The sequence below is a fragment of the Trichechus manatus genome, unplaced genomic scaffold (genome assembly GCF_000243295.1).
Source record: "Trichechus manatus latirostris isolate Lorelei unplaced genomic scaffold, TriManLat1.0 scaffold00081, whole genome shotgun sequence".
Classification (NCBI taxonomy): Eukaryota; Metazoa; Chordata; class Mammalia; order Sirenia; family Trichechidae; genus Trichechus; species Trichechus manatus.
Window position 1 is genome coordinate 3,068,151 of NW_004444017.1, and position 17,479 is coordinate 3,085,629.

Consider the following 17,479-nt stretch of genomic DNA (forward strand, 5'->3'; position numbering starts at 1 on the left):
TTTATATTCAGGTCTTTGATACATTTTGAATTAGTTTTTGTGTATGGTGTGAGGTATGGGACCTGTTCCATTTTTTTGCGGACGGACATCCAGTTTTGCCAGCACAATTTGTTAAAAAGATCGTGCTTTTCCCCATTTAATGGACTTTGGGCCTTTGACAAAGATCAGGTGGCCATAAGTAGATGGATTCACATCTGGGTTCTTGATTCTGTTCTGTTGGTCAATGTGTCTGTCGTTGTACCAGCATCGAACTGTTTTGACTACCATAGCTGTATAGTAGGTTCTGAGGTCAGGTAGTGTAAGGCCTCCTACTTTGTTCTTTTTCTTCAATAATGCTTTACTTATCCAGGACCTCTTTCCTTTCCATATAAAGTTAATGATTAGTCTTTCCATCTCATTAAAGAATGCTGTTGGTATTTGGATCAGTATTGCATTGTATTTGTAGATTACTTTGGGTAGAATTGACATTTTTACAATGTTGAGTCTCCCTATCCATGAGCATAGTATGTTTTTACGTTTATGTAGGTTTCTTGGTTTCTGCAGTAGTGTTTTGTAGTATTCTTTGTATAGGTCTTTTACATCTGTGGTTAGATTTATTCCTATGTATTTTATTTTTTTAGGGGCTATTATAAATGGTATTGCTTTCCTGATTTCCTTCTCGTAGTTCTTTTTATTGGTGTATAGGAATCCAACTGATTTTTGTATGTTGATCTTATATCCTCCTACTCTGCTGAATCTTCCTATTAGTTCCAATAGTTTTCTTGTGGAGTCTTCTGGATTCTGTATGTATGGTATCATATCATCTGCAAATAGGGATAGTTTTACTTTTTAATTTATAATTTTTTTTATGGATTGTGCTTTTTGTGTCCTATCTAAGAATTGTTTCCTACCCTGAGGTCACAAGATTTTCTCCTATGTTTTCTTTGAGAAGTTTTATTATTTTATCTGTTAGGCCTATGATCTATTTTGTGCTAATTTTTGTGTATGGTACAAGGTATGGATTGAAGTTCGTATTTTTGTGTATGGATATCCAGTTGTTCCAGCACCATCTGTTGAAAAGATTGTCATTTCCCTATTGAATTATCTTGGTACTTTTACTGAGAATCAATTGACGATGTATGTGTGAGCCTATTTCTAGCCTCTTTATTTGCTTCCATCAATCTGTATGTCTATCTTTACACCAACACCACAATGTCTTAATTACAGTAGCTTTATTTTAAGTCTTTAAAGTACATAATGTAAGTTCTACAACTTGTTATTTTTTTTCAAAGTTGTTTTGGTTACTCGGATCCCTTTTCCTCCTCCCATCAGAAATAGGGGACATCTCTAAGAAAATGAGGTATATTTTCTCACTATGTTTAGCTAAAGAAGGCTTCCTAGGGGAGGTTAAACAATTAAGAGAATGTGGGAAAAAAGGAACCAAGTCTTCAGCCTCTACCAGCACTAGTGATGGTGGTGCTGTCACAGGTGGGAGTGGAAAGGTGACTAGAAATGACTTTAGGATTTCTTCCTTCTCCTGGCATTCAAGGCAGCTCCTTCAGAGAGGCCCCCTGGTTTTTTCCTTCAAAAGGCTGGAGTGTAAATCTGCTGTCTTCAGCTTGGTGAAGAGAAGGGAGTCCTACTTCCAAGTTGCCCTGCTGAGATTCCTGGCTTTTCCACCTTTATCTTCCTGCTGGGGAGTCCCCCCACCCCATCTGTCTGCCTGCTCACCCACTGCAGTACTGCACACATCATCAGTTCTAAACAACTGTTCTTATGGCCATGCATTGGAATCCTGAGTCTCAAACTAAATATAGATGTGGAAAGTTATAGGTGCAGAGCCTCCCATAATTTTGAGAGCCTGGCCTTGGCTAAAGCTTTAATTAGCTCTTTTCAGCATCTGATGTTTCCTTCTCCTTCCAGCCAGCCAACTGACCCCTCAGGTCTCTGTTCTGCTGCTGGCAACACTACCACTCTCTCTTAGCTTCCTCGGTCTTTAGGGCAGGGTCCTTCTCTGACTGAGCCCTAGGTTTTCTTCTTCCTTCAGGCTCAAATGGCCTTCTTTGCAGACTCTTAACCCCTATCTTACTTGGATTATACCCTAAAATTCTGACCGAGGCACCCAGCCTCCTGCCGTATGCCCTCTCCTTCCTGAGAACCCCAATATCCCTCCCAACCCAGCTTTGCATCATGATCAGTGATAAGTAACATAGTAAAATCCTCATTCAGGGTCCATAGACTACCCCATATTTAGGTTTTATCACATCCATCTCCAATCCAGCTACCTTAACAATACTCATCAATTTGGAGGACTTGGGATTGTTAAAGCCAGAGAAGTCTAAGGTCTGCCTACGACCATTGGCCCCTGGGAATTAACAGTCCAAAAATAAGCTTTCACCCTGGATACCACAAGCTTCCATCATTTGGAATTTCAAGGACCAAGGATTGAGAATGGATCCCATCCCTTTTTCAGAGGAGTCTCTTCCATTGCCAGTTTCCTTGGGACCCCTTCAGCCCAGGACTCCTAAGACCACAGCCTTGGGCTGTGAATACACCGTTTACAATGTGAATGATGCCCTCAAACATGAGCAAGCCCCTCCCATGCTCATGGTCGAGGGTGGGTTGGGGTTTGTCCAATTCCAAGGCCTAGGCTCAGATTCTGGTGTACACTGAAGGGTCCTCACCTCACAGAGTATGGCGATGGCACACAGGCTGGGGAGCCCCTCTACTTTCTGTACATCTCCTTTGCAATGGGAAGCAGTCAAGGCCCGGTTCTGTGTACTCTGCCTAAATGCCTGGTGTCTGCAGGATTTGCTTGACCTGCTGGGCTCTGTCTTGCTGTGCACCAGGCCTCAGTTTCCACCACACTGAAATGGGAACACGAGATGTTGCATGTCACCGTCTGCCTTGGTGTAGTGAACTAGGGGCAGAGAGATGAGTGTGTTGAGTGCAGAGTCCCAGGAAGCAGGTTTTGACATCTGCCTCTTGGTGTATCACAAAAGGCTACACTGGTTAATATCAGGGATGCAGAAAGCATCATTGGTGGAAGAAAGAATTCTTCCTTCTTTTCTGTCATTTATGAGTTGATGAAATGAAAATACTGGGTCAGGAAAGTGAATGAACAAAGCATTCGTTTGTTCCGCCTTTACAATGTGCATTTGCATTCGTTATTGTTTTTGCTCCTCTAATAGCCCTGCAGGGTGCAGTAGTTACTATTACCATAGTTTTACTGATGAGAAGGTCATTGGTGGTTCAGTGGTAGAATTCTCACCTCCCGTGCAGAAGACCTGGCTTCAATTCTCGGTCAATGTACCTCATGTGCAGCCATCACCTGTCTGTCAGTGGAAGCTTGTGTGTTGCTATGATGCTGAACAGATTTCAACAGAGCTTCCAGACTAAGACAGACTAAGAAGAAAGGCCTGGTGATCTACTGCCAAAAATCAGTCAATGAAAACCCTGTGGATCCAAGCCGCAACCTATCAACCATGAAGATGGTGCAGGAACAGGCGACATTTTGTTCCATTGTAAGCTAACAACAACTTGTGAGAAAATGGGGGCTTAGAGATTAAAGAACTTGAATGACTGTCACAGTGTTTATGATTCATTTGTGTAGAACTGGTGTACCTGGCATAGACTCAAAAACCTTGTCTGGGGTAGGGCGGGTGACAAGACCTCAGGTCAGCCCTACTGAACGGAGAAAGCCCTGTCTGGGCTCTGTGAGCAGAGGCAGGTTGTACCCACACCCCCTGCCTTACACATGGACAGGCTGTGATGGGACCTCCTGGCATCAGTCTTGGGTTGGTGCTACCCCAGGGACCTCTCTCCTCCCTCCAGTCCCCTGTGCCGCTTCCCAGCCTCTGGTGTCCAGTGGTCTATCTGCTGTGGTGGCAGTGCTCCTTGAGGGGGTGAGAATGGAGGGAGGCAGAGACAGGAAGGGCTGAGACCTGAAGGCTAGGGATTCAGGACAAGGCTCAGACTTGGGCAGAGAAGGACAAACTAAGCAACGATCCCTCTGCCCACAGTTGTCTTATGGCTTCCTTTTCTAGCTTCAACCGCACGGGAACTTCATTCTCTATTAATGTGGATGTTCTTTTAGCTGGTGGGATTATATGTTATTCTTCTTTGCATACTGCTGCACTGAGCACCAACAGTGTACCAAGCACTGAACAAGGCATTGTGGACTCCCAGCCTGTGGTTTGATGAATGAATATATAAGTGTCCATTGCCCAAAAATCTCATGAAGTAGAGTGATGGACGTGAACTTGAAACCAACATGCCTGGGGTTTAGGCTCTGCTACAGACTAGTTGTGTGAAATTGGGCAAGTCACTTACCTCCTCTGAGAGTTAGTAAAAAGGGGATAACGTACCATGAAGAGTTGTCCAAAGAAGTGAGGTAATGCATGTTGAGTCTCTGGGCGGCACGAACAGTTAAGCTCTTGGCTACTACCCAAAAGGTTGGGGGTTTGAATCCATTCAGAAGCGCTTTGGAAGAAAAGCCTGGGCAATCTACTTCTGGAAAATCACAGCCACTGAAAACTCTAAGGAGTGCCGTTCTACTCTGAAACACATGGGGTCACCATGAGTTGGAATTGACTCGATGGCATCCGATTTGGTTTGATGTATGTTGAATGCATTGTATTTCATAGATGGTTCACAAATTCTCTGTGCCTCAGTTTCCTTGTTTGTAGGGTAAGGGTAGTAATACTACCTACCTCTTTTAGGTTTTGTGAGAATTAATAATTTAACACATGGAAAGAGCTTAGAACAGCAGTAGTAAACACTATAGGAATGCCTTTTGTTATTAGTATTTTGCCACCCCAATTTTATCTATCATCTAGCTACTAAACTCCAGATTTTATTCAGATTTCAGTTTTTTTCTGCTAATGTCCTCTTTCTGCTCCAGGATTCCATCCAGAACATCCAGGACACACATGACAGCTAGTCTTCATGTCTCTTTAGTCTTCTCTAATCTATGACAGTTTCTGTCTTTTTTTTCTTTCTTTTTGGTTTCCATAACCTTGGCAGTTTCATGGAGTAGTAGTCAGGAATTTTGTAAAATGGCCCTCAATTTGGGCTTGTCTGGTGTTTTTCTTATGGTTAACCTATTGCCGTCGAGTCGATTCCAACTCCTAGCGGCCCTATAAGACAGAGTTGCCCCATAGGGTCTCCAAGGAGCTGCTGGTGGATTTGAACTGCCATCCTTTTTGGTTAGCAGCCGAGCTCTTATCAAGTGCTCCACCAGGGCTCCTTTCTTATGGTTAGACTGGGATGATTGGTGTTAGAGAAGAATGCCACAGAGGTGAAGTGCCCTTCTCATCACATCTCCAGTTACATTTTTAATGGGAATGAATTCTTTGGGTCTCTTTGTTTGAGTTCTCTTTCAGGGAGGAAGGAAGGGAAGTCTGGGAGGTTGGAAGCAACATTCAGTCTACTTAAGGTAAGACCTGCCCAGGTCAGGGGACTTGGACCATGACCTTGGGCTGGGGAGGTGGTCAGACTGGTCAGATGCAGGCGGAGCAGGACTTACTATTCAGAATGAACTCAGCCCCCAGTGAAAACAAGAAGGATTGTATGGGGAGCTGCTTGCCCCAGACTGAGGAGGCCCAAGGGGGATGGGATAGATAGAAGAGAAATAAGGGAAGGGCTGGCCTATCCTGAGGGACTTCGCTGGCAGAAACCCTACAGAGATCACAACTCCGACAGCACTGCCAGCCCAGACCTGAGGTGCGCAAGAACTCGAGGACGTCCAGGTTTTTGTCGCCTGAGCGTGTGCCTGTGCAGGGAATCTGGAGCCTGGAGAGGGTCATGGGAGCCTGCCCTCAGTGCTGGGCAGAGGAGCAGCTCCCAGCCCTTAGAGGATGCCTCTGGGAAAATGCAAGCAGGATTAGAACAGAGTCTCCTCGGGCGCCTCTGTGCCAGCCTGTGACTGTGTCTCGGTGGGCACTCCTGCCTGAAATGCCAGCACTGTGGGTGGTGAACAAGCTGTACCCTTTGCCTATGCTGTTATTAGCTTTAGTCAGGAATTCTGCCCTGAGGCACCGGTGCAGCTGGTGGCGCAGAACTGGGGTGTAGGTTCCCTGTTTTATCTATGTGCCTGGGTCCACTGCCCTCCCTTATGTGGATTCTGAGCCCTTCAGGTTCCTATCCCTGTCTCCTCCTTCCTCCCCTTCTCCTCAAGCCAGGCTGGCCCTGGGTGCTATCAGAAGACATCTGTGATCAGACACTTCCCTGAAGGCTCTGACTTGCCCTAAGGCTGGGGTAGAGGGCAGGGGCAGCTGGAACACTGGCCTGGGATTTTGGCAAGAGTACCAGTAACCACTTGTCCTCAAGTCATCTCTGACTCATAGCAACCCCAACTCTCAACAGTTCACTTCCCCATTCTGGGCTCATCTGTAAAAGGGGGGTGGACGGTTAGATTAAATTATTTTCTTTATTGCCCTTTAAAAATCTATAATAATTACAGACAATCTTTAACATTAATAAAAATTCAAGATAAAAATTGTCCATGATCCTTCCTGAAATGATATTAATATTTGTATTGGTTCTTAACACTTTCTAGTCCTTGTCCAGGTGCATATTCAATTTTAATATATTCACAGTAATAACACAAATTGGATTTTTTTCCTCCTTGATTGTCTTTGCGTTGTGAATTTGTGGGAACCCCGTGTAGGATATTGACTTGTCTTCTGTCACATGTGTTGCAAATATATTTTCTCGCTCTATTGTTTGTCATTTGACTTAGTTGTTTTTGTGTGCCGTCGAGTGGATTCCTACTTACAGCCACCCGATAGGACAGAGTAGAACTGCCCCATAGTGTTTCCTACGCTGTAATCTTTACCACAGTAGATCACCAGGTCTTTTCTCTCATGGAGAGGCTGGTGGATTTGAACCACCGACCGCCCAGTGCTTAACCATTTTGCCACCAGTCTCCTTATTTGACTTCTCAGGGTATTCTTTTTCATACGTGATGTTTTCATTTTTATATAGTCAGATGTGTTTATTTGTTCCTTAATGACTTTTTGGTTTCCTATTGTGCTTTAAAAGTGTCCCCCAACATATAGGCTATATTCCTCAGTTATTTTCTTAAGTTTTTCTTTGTTTATTTTTTCTCATGTAAATGTGTAATCTCTCTGGAATTTATATTTGCCAAATTAAGGTAGGTGCTGATATTGTTTTCTTTCATGAGGGCGGCCACGCTCAGCAGTTTCCAGTCTACGCTCACAGAGTCGGGGTGGTGGTAACCATAACTAAGGCTCAGAGGTCATGTATGTGGCGTACGTAGCTCTGCCCCCATCAACCCTCGAGCTATTTTGCTTTCGTCATTTTCCGAAGTGGGCTTCCAGTAAAGATTTGGTTTGGACAAAGTGTCCTGAAACTAAAGGAGGTTTGAAAATCCCTTTCAAGTGATCTCTGGGGTCCTTCTAGTTCTGGCATTCCCTGACTCCGTAATGCCCAGTACAGTGACTGCTTGCTTAAGGGAGAGAAGGCAATAGATCAGCATAACCTTATCCATAAGTAATTTCAATATGAAATCCCAAGTTGGCTCAAAGTGAATATTAGAATTGCAGCACTTTAGAGCTAGAAGGGACCTTGGAAATCATCTGGTCTAGTGACTGTCAATCTTGGCTGCCTTTAGAATCACCTGGGAACGTTTAAAAAGTACTATGTTCCTGACCCATGCTAGACCAAGGGAATCAGGATTCCTGAAGGTGGGGCCCAGGCATCAGAATTTTAAAAAATCTCCCTGGTGATTCTAATATTCAGCGAGGGTTGAGAACCACTGCTCTAGTTCAACTCCCTTATTTCATTAGTAAATAAACTGAGATCCAGAAAGGGTGAAATATGGATCATATAGCTGGTTAGCAGCAGCGATGAGACTAGAAACCAGATCTCTTCCCTCTCAGGCTGGCTTTTTCATCTGCATCAAACAAACCCCTCATCAAAAGTGGGTAGCATCACACCTTGGATTTCCAGCTTGTAACACTATAAAGTTTCTGTATGAATGCTTCATATCTTTGCATATGATCAACTTAAAAGTGTTAAAAACAAAACAAAACCCAGGTACAATGGAGTTGACTGCAACTCATTGCAACCCCATGTGAGTCAGAGTAGAACTGTGCTCTGTAGGGTTTTCAGTGGCTGAATTTTCAGAATAGATTGCCAGACCTTTCTTCCAAGGTGCTTTTGGGTGTACTCGAACCTCCAACCTTTCAGTTAGCAGCTGAGCGTGTTAACTGCATGTTAGTTCTGTGCATCATAGGTTAATAGACCTAGTTCTGCCTTGCAGGACTTCAGGTGAGGGGCAGGGTCATAAAAAACTATGACAAAAGGTAGAGTGAAATCATTAGGAGCCTACTGCTGGGAGGGAGGTGTGAAGGTGGTAACAGCTAGTTGACGGAGAAGTCAGGGAGGCTTCATGCAGGAGGCGGTATTTGAACTGGGCCTGATGGGAAGACTTTGAGGGGCAGAGAATCAGTGTTGTTCTCCCCTCCCTGAAGCAGTATTTGGCTACCTCAGTGGTACACAGAGTGGCTCAAAAGGCAGGGAAGGGGAAGCGAGGCTCCAGGACAGAAACGCCTTCGTGTGGGAAGGTGGACTGGACCCGGTCCTGCCTTGGCCATGCTCTGACCTCCTCCTTCTGCTGTGTCCACAGGAATGAGACTGTGCTGCACCAGTTCTGCTGCCCAGCCGCTGACGCCGAGCAGAAGCCCGCCTGCTCCGACCTGGCCTCCCACAGGTGGGAACTGGTGGAGGGTCCTCCCTTCCCTACCCCTTCCTTCCTGTCCCAGCAAACCACACACCACTGCCATTTTTGGCCTCCTCCTCTTGAGTCTTACTTCTTCTTCCTTTTTTTCTTTTTATCTCTTTCCTCATACTTCCATTTCTCTTTCCTTCCTCCGGACCCCAGATGAGCCATTCCCAACTTTTGAGGTCCTTATACCCTACTGTTCAAATCCCAAACCTGTGTTGCTCCCTTCTTATAATGGTTTAAAACTTCAAGCGGAAGTAATTGAATAGTATCTATAAAGCACATAGTAGGATGCCTGGCACGTAGTGGGTGCTCAACCAATGGTTCCTCTTATTATCAAAGATTTATGTTTTTCTTTCTAATCCTTCTTTTCCATAAAGGGTCCAAGATGACTGACTTCAGTTTTCAGGATTTTTCAACACTCATTGGGTTTATTGACAGCCTGGAGTGTCGAGAAGTCAGAGTGTGGTGTCACTGTAGTAGGCTTTCTTCTTCATGTTTTTCTGGGTTATTCATACTCCATCTTTCCTCTTGTCTCCTTTCCTTTTAGTCTCTCTCTGTCATGCTTGCATCTTTCTCACTCCACATTCATCTCTGTCTCTCTGCCCTTAGGTTTCTCCATTTCTCCTCTTCCCCTCCCACATCACTTCCTCTCTCTCACCTTGACCTGCACGTGCTGTCAGTCTTGGTCACTTATGCTCTGTTCTCTTCTCTCTTCCATCCAGTTTCCTGTCTCAGTTCTGCATATTTCTCTTTTCTTTATTTCACTGGGAGTCAGGATACTTGGGTTCTGGTCTGAAATTTGCCCTATCTGCAGTCTCCTGTGGTAGGAATGATCTTGGGCAGACAAGTTATTTAACATCCTTGGGTCTCAGTTTCCTCATCTGTGTAACTGAGTTGTTTGTCTATCTAGAAAACAACACTTAGGTATAATCTCTTGTGAGGTTATACCACGTTGTTTTATCCTTGTCTTAAGTGAGAGGAAAATAAGGTTCAGAACGCCTAGGGGACTTGTACAAAATCATACAGCCAGTAAGTACCAAAGCCTAGACATGAGCTTAAGACTTTGACTCCTAATGCTTGCTATTTCCGAGGTTAGGATTCAATGATTCTGTGACCTTTCTCCTTTAGCCCTTGGAAAATAACTAGATAGTAACCAGAGATGGTGGTTATTGGCAGAAAACCACACCCTGAAGAGCTGCTATTCATTTTCCTTTAATGGGGAGTCAGCGGAAGTCAGACCCTGAGAAGGGAACTGGGGCAGAGGCAGGACTCTGAGGAGGGAACTGTGGGAGTTGGGCCTGGAAGAGGCAGCACACTGTCAGAATCCTTAAATCCAGGCTGAGGGAAGGATGGGAGCTCCAAGTTGGAGGATGGGAGGCAAAAGGGGAAGGACCGAGTTCTGTGCTCATGCTTTGTGTGGTCTCTGTGTGTGTCAGGTTCTGTGCCAGGCACAGGGACATAAAGACAGTAAGTCCCACTGGACCCTTGAGGAACTCCCCACTTACTGGAGTCTTATGATGCCTTCAGATTGAAAATGGCTCACCTGGAAATTAGAAGGAAGAAGAGAAATGGGAGAATGAGAAAGGAGGGGAGAAAAAGAAAGAGGACAAGAGTAGGGGTGGAGCAAGGGTGATCAGGAGGAAGGATGGGGGAGACTTAAGAGCCCAGGATCCCATGAGCTGCCATTGTTCAGACACATGGCCTGAGTCTTCTTGCTAAAAATTTCCTTCTTTGGTAGGTGAGGAGAAGAGAGAAAAACTCTCTAGTCTACCTTCTACCCCACCAATTCAACTCAATTCAATGAAAATTTTATTGATACTAGCAAGCACCGGGCATCGGTGAGGATGGACAAGATACTGCCCTCAAAACGCTCAGAACTGGGTGGTGGCAGGTGACAGAAGTCCTCCTCTGGTTTTTCCATGGCCTTTCCTCTCTTTCACTCTCACCCCTCATCCTCTTTCGCATGCCAACTCTCCTCTGACCATCCGTGTAGTCTCCCACCCTGCACCCTGGCTCCTGGTGGGAGGGGGTGGGAGGATCTGGTATACCACATGGGAGAGGGAGCCAGCAGAACAGCAACTTAAGAGGTAGGTACATGTGTGTATGTTGGGGGTTGGGGAGGTAGGGGTGCTGCCCCCTCATGGGGGCCGGGCTCCCAGGGAATAGGGTTCTTTTCCAAGATTTGGGGTGGGATTGTCGGAAACACATGGTCTTAGTTTCCAAAAGGTTTGTTGTTTGCCTTCCCCTTGGTGGGGCAGGTGCTGGGCTGGGGGCTGGAGGTGCTCTGGGGAGGGACAGGAGGGCGTGGTTTCCTTCACTGTTGGTTCAAGGAGGGGCCTGTAGGCACTGCCTCTTCCAGCCCTCCCCTCTGTGTGGGGCAGGGAGACTTGCCCCCAAGTTGGTACAGGCCTTCAGATGCTGTCTTTCCCTGCTTCCCAGTTATTCCAAGTTGTCCTGTCTGTCTGTCTGGTTTGTAGTTGCCTAGAGTGTGTTTCTATCTGTCTGTCTCTGTCCAATGTCAGTTTCTTGACTTCTCTGGGAGGAGGCTCTCTGGATGTGTGTATGTGTGTCAGTCGGTCTGTCTGTTCTTGACCTCTTGGGGAAATCCCCCCTAAAATAAGTCTTTTCCCATCAGACTCTCAACATCACTCTCCCCACAATCCCATTAATGACCCTCACAACTCCTTTAACCCTTCCCAAAACTGAGGATCCCACTTTCAGAATTATAGCCCATATTTCTCCCTGAGTTTCTCTAGAAGAATGTGCCAAGATCCAAGACCAGGTTGAGGGGCTAGCAGTGGGCAGCTGGGTCACAAAACCCTCTGGGCCATCCAGAGGAGATCTGAGACAAGCCAGGCTCCTTCCCGTTGGTCAGTCTGGTTTCCCACCAGCTTAGTCAGGGTCTGACCCAATCATGGCCTCCCCTGAGGATTTCTAGGGATAAGCCAGTTGGGTCTATAGGAGACCTCAGTAAGGAATCCTAAACCAATCCCTCAGATCTCAGGGCCATTCAGGCCTTCTGATGGGCTTTTGGCTTGTGAACTCAGAGCCAGCCACGGAGTTCTCTCACTTTCTTCCTCTGGACCCCACCTGAGGCCAGTGGTGGACGACCATCAGCACAGGTTTTCAGTGTCTGTCCCTTCCCTCCCCATGCTGTGGGGCTGAGCAGTGGTCCTTTTATTTGAGCCACTAGGCTCATCCCCAGGGGACTGCAGTGGCAGCTTATCTATATAAGCCGATTATCCACAGCCTGGTCTAATCAGAGAGGTAAAGAGAAGCTGCTTCAGCCTGAGTCAAACCATCAGCGCCAGCGGAACCTCTGCTCTTAGAGAGGGACTTGGGGTGGGCAGGGGGCAGGGGAAGGTTGGCAGGAGAGGCAGGAAAGCCTCACCCCTACCCGCTAGGACATTCTTCCACAGCCATCTAGAGAGGAGCAGTTGGGTGGCTGGAATCAGGAGAAACTTTATCTTGGGGCCTGAAGCCTGCCAGGGGGTGATGCTCCCATGAGTGGAAAAACTGAGCTAGTCTAGATGCTGAGTGTCTGTGAGAGGTTGGCAGAGGGGAGGGTGTCAGGTAGCTGGGGCCCAATGAAGCAGTTACGAGGCTGGCAAAGTCCTCTGAGGCTAGACTACCAGGCAGAGTTACTGTAGACTCCACTGTGCTTTGGCTCCCCACACACTCCTAGGCAAACATCCTATGCCCACAAGGGTAACTAGGCCCTCACAGGCCCTTAGTGGGAGCTAGGCAGTGGGGCCCAGAGCAGCCAGCCAGGGGCAGCAACTTCGTGCCAGACTCTCTCTCCCCAGAGCTGCCATCACCCGCTTCCCCACCTCCTCCCCGTTGCTAGCTAATGACAGGGCTTTATTCTGGAGAACTGAATAGGCTAGTAATTGCAGCCCTACTTTCGATGCCACGGGCTCCCCTCCCTCTCAGGCTCTCAGTGACATTGGGAACAATGACCCAGGAGCTGGCCAGCCGCCTCCCAGCATCGAGCAGAATTGCAGCCCATTTGTCTCTGTGGGTGGCAATGAGGCCAGGATGAGGAAGATTGGCTTCCATTAGGGTAATGAGAGGAGGCGTCTAGTAGGGGAGGGGGTGCTCTGGAAGGGGAGGCGCTAGGCCTAGGGAGGAAACAGAACAACCCCCAGCCCTATGAAGAAAGAAGGGATGGGGTTCTGGGAGAGGGGGACTCTTTGGGCCCCAGCCGACTCACCTGACTCACTCTCGGGACTTGGTCCTCTCTCCTCACCCACCCTACCCTCACGCTTACCTCAGAATGGAAGAGACACTAATATTTAATGAACATAATCTTTACTGAATGTGCCAGAGGCTCTGCGCTTAAACATTCTCATTATTTTATCTCAGTTCTGTGAGATAGATGCAATTCCCATTTATAGATAAGGAATCTGGGATGGAGAGAAGTTAGGTATCTTGATAGAGGAACCACTGCTAATCAGTTCTGGAGCGGGAAGGTGAACCCAGGTCTAACTCCCAAACTCGGCCTCTTTCCACTGAACTGCTGCTAGGATTTTTTTTTTTTAAGGGCTGAAGAGAAATCTTTCCAGCCATTTTATTTGACCTGAAATAACATCTGTTTTCTCTGATTATAAGATATACTTGCTCGTTATTGGAAATGTGGCAAGTACAAAATATAAAGAAGAAAATAAACATTGAATCCAGCTGGAGAGAATTAACCACTGTTAATATTTTGGTGTGCAACCTTGCAGCGTTTTATTTTTTTCTAGACACGAGGCTTTACATTCTTCTTCCTCCTCCCTATAAAACAAAGTGATTTTGTAGCCTCCATATCCCACTTAATATACTGTACTCATTTAGGGAGGCTCCTGCCCTAACCAGTCCCTTCTGGTGCCTCCACAGTCACTCCACCCCCTTGGTGGCACAGGTAGCACATGTGGCGCACGTGGTTCAAATAGGTCACCTGCTAACCAGCTCACAGAGCGGTGTTCTGCAGTGGGGTGGCTGCAGGTTCTGCTGCAGGCTGCAGCCCTTGATACCCTTGAGGAAGGGACAGCCCTCCAAGAATGGGTATCAGGGAGAGCCTTGCATTAGTATTGCCAGAGCATCCGACCCGCCTCTCCTTGGCTCTCCCGGCTGCAATGGAGCCTGAGGCTTGATCAATGGACCAGCCAGTGTTTACTCAGCGATTACGGAACAATTAAATTCTCAATTGATACAGTTTAGTCTTCAAACAGCTGGGCTTGGGAGCTTCAGTGTCACGTGCTAGTCACATCCGAGGCCCAGACGCTTCTGGGAAACCTGCCTTGTCCACTGGTGGAATGGGGCGGGCTATGCAAGTCCTAGGGGCTGGGTAACTGCGTCCTCTCTACCCTAAAAAAAACCAAACCCATTACTGTCAAGTCAATTTCAACTCATAGTGACCCTATAGGACAGAGTAGAACTACCCCATCTAAGGAGCACCTGGTGGATTTGAACTGCCAACCTTTTGGTTAGCAGCCATAACTCTTAACCACTATGCCACCAGGGTCTCTACCCTATAGAAGTACAAAAAAAGCCCTCAACTTCCCTCAAAGGCCCACCCAGCCTGTCTTACTTGGGAGCACTGGGATCTCTCAGCATCTTCATACCAGGAAGGTAGTGGGGTGGGCTGGGGTGTGGTGAGGCCAAGGGGAAGTTAAGTTCTTGTCTCTTTCAGAGTTCAGTATCTTTGGGACCTCAAGGGACTAAGACTAGGAAAAGACAAAAACTGAGTCTGCAAAGGTCGTTAGCTCAGGGAGGCCTTTGGAGAGGTTGGGAACATGTGACCTAACCCAGGAGGTGTGAAAATCCCCATGATGCTCTGCCATGGCTTAGACCATCTTTCCTGCTGATGGGGCCCCAGGTGTGGGATTCCTGGGGACTGAAGACTCCTGTCTGGTCTTCAATCCCCAGGAATTGAAGAAATTGAGACAGAAACCTGCCAGAAATGAAGATCCGTGGGGGTAGAGGAGGGTTGGTCCATTGTGTTTGAGCTTTTTGAGCCCATCTGCTCATGGGACTTCTGAAGATCTCCATGTAGTTACAGCATAATCAGGGGCATATTATCCAATAGGCAAGGTAAGCATGGTGCTTACCTTGCTTGCCAGATCATCCGTAGTGAACAATTTCACATTGTTTCACCGCATCAAAGATTCTACTTCTAGGTATGGCTGGCATCTGTCTCTCTCCCAACCCCACAGCACCTTCCTATAGAATCAAAGCCTCTTTTCAACCCATGTGAAATTATTCACTAGAGATTGGTAAGTAAGCACAAGTAAACCCGTGCTTAGCTTGCTTACTGGATAATCCACCCTGAGCATAAATCCAACTTGGTTTAACTCCCTACCTGAGGATAACCACAACAAATATGCCAGAAGAATTAGGAGATAGAGAAATTTGTTCCCGATGAGCTGTGTGAACTGTCACTTTACCTCTCTGTGCTTTTTGCCCTATCTGTGTCTTTCCTGCCAGAATATCGGAAGTCACACACACACACACAAACCCAAAATAGATGTCAAAGTACTTTGACACCTTTGGGGTGGGGGAGCACTAAATACTTCAGAGAGTATTAGGAGAGTTTTGTCTTGTCATGACTTTTGACTTTCTGTTCAGAAGGCTCTCCTCAGCTGGCATGTGAAACTCATGTTTGGAGTCAAGTATCTATGCAGGCCAATTTCCTTCCCTCCCAGGCCTTGAGAGAGCTGGTTAAACCTCCCTGGAAGACTGGCCTCTTCATATGGCCTTGGTTGTCCCCAAGGGTATGTAGGACACTTACCTGTCCATGGTGCTGTGCTGGGGACTGTGAAGTGTGAGTGAGGTCAACAAGAGGCTGCCCATAAGGCACTACTAGTTAAAACAGACAGCTTCCTGTCAGCAGCATGTTTAGAGACGATTAAAGGAGAATTCCTCCTAACTCAGTATTTCTACCTTCTGCCCCCCACCGATTAGAGAGGGAAAGAGAATACTAGCTATTATGTGTACTGAGAACTTGCTATATGCTTTACAAGTATTAGCTTATTTAATCCTCACTACAAGCTTGTAAAATATAATTGCCATTTTACAGATGAGGAAACTGAGGATCAGAGATGATAAATGACTTGTCCAAGGGTCATGCAGCTGGTAAATTTGCAGAGCTAGGATTTGAACCAAGCATCTGTCTGCTGCAGCCTTTAACCACCAGAGTCAGAAGACAAAAGAAGGGAGGTGTTTTCAAGTATATAAAGTGAAGGTGTGATGGTGGTGGTGGGGGAACAGCTGGTTCCCACTTCCCAATCACAGGAGGTGGGCTGCTTACAGTTAGCTCCTCAGAGAGTCTGGTTTGGCGTGCAGGCGTTCCCCATGAGGCTGTTGGCTGACTCCAGTGGTATTAGGTAAATACATGAGGTCAGTCAAGCTGAAGAGGGACATGACCCAGAGAATATTTTTAGGAGATGGGAAATCCTACACTTTATTAGTTATTAAAAAAAAAAAAAAGCTAAAGATAATAATTCCAAAACAGCAAAATGAAGGATACTACAAGGAATTTCTAGCTTCTCTGTTCAGTTGGTGTTCACTAATGCAGAGTTTTGTCCAGTTTTCTGGGAAACAAGTTCTTGTTTCATTTACTGAAAACTTGTTTTAATCTTTTGGATATTCTTCTTTTCTCGTTCTCAGCAAGAGTAACCTCTCTTTGCCAGTCTTGAGATTTTTCTAACTGCATTATTTCCTGTGCTTTCATTTATTTATTTATATTCTCTTCTGAAAGGTCAGCTTTATCCATCCATTTATCTTTTAACCATAACGTGACCATGATCATAATTTATAATTTCAGTAAGTGTATCTGATGTATGATAAAAGGGGTTTTAAATCCGTTTCTCCAAACGGGAGACGAGGCAATAATCTGTTGCAAGAGTGATTTAGATCGGGCATTCTTTACTGCCTTTGAGAGGCCTTGGAATGTCTTAAGAAAGGAAGTTTTCAAAGCTTTCTTCTGTGATGATTAAAAGTAACAAAAAAACAAAATAGGAAGCCAGGTGTCTGTGAGGGGAGACTGGAGTGGGCTGCTGGCTCCAGCAGGGAGAAGTAGGCTCAATTACCTGCCGGTCTTGCTTCTGTGATTCTGCCCATCTGCCAGTACCCAGCACTGGTCCACTGGTCCTCTGTGTCTTTCTGTGGGGCTCAAGTTAAAGGGGGAGAAGTGTCACCTCCCTCTGTGCCTCCTAACCACTGGGGAGTGTTAAATAAGTTGGTCAGAGGAGGAGCAGATGTGACTGATGAGGAAGGACCTACAGAGAAGCAGAAAGAACGTTGGGTAGCTGGTAAGGGTCGTCCTGGGTCCCCCTGACCTTTCTTGCCCCACACTCTAGGCTGGGCCCCTTCCCCAGACCGCAAGATTCAAGATGCCCGAGGGCATAAGGAATCTAGGTGGCATGGCACAGCCACTGAACCTGTGCTCTGAAGTCCAGAAAGAGCTGTGGAAATTCTTGCTTGATTCTAAGCGTTAGATCCATCCTCTTGGGAAGGTCTTTTGGGAAAAACATGCAGCTGTAACACTGAGGACAGCTGAAGGATGGCGTTCCTGGGTTCTCAGATCTGGGGGAGCCTGATGACCCTCACCCTTATTCTCCTTTTATCTAAGGTCCATCTTTACAAGCCTGCCTGCAGATGGTCCAGGGCTGGGCAGCATAGGTCTGCATGCTGGTTTATTAAGGATCAGGGTACAACTCAGGATTAAGATCAGAAAGCATGTAGGCACAGTCCCCCTTCTTCAGT

General features: G+C 46.5%; 1 protein-coding gene across 2 annotated transcripts in view; it reads left to right on the plus strand.

Moving 5' to 3' along the window:
* The window catches only part of IQSEC3 (IQ motif and Sec7 domain ArfGEF 3), a 115,771-nt gene that overhangs the window by 28,623 nt on the left and 69,669 nt on the right, over nt 1-17,479 (plus strand). For both annotated transcript variants that reach the window (XM_004381190.1, XM_004381191.1), the window contains one exon: nt 8,633-8,716. In XM_004381190.1, the coding sequence (XP_004381247.1) occupies nt 8,633-8,716 (84 nt within the window). Of the gene's footprint in view, nt 1-8,632; nt 8,717-17,479 lie in introns of those variants that run through there.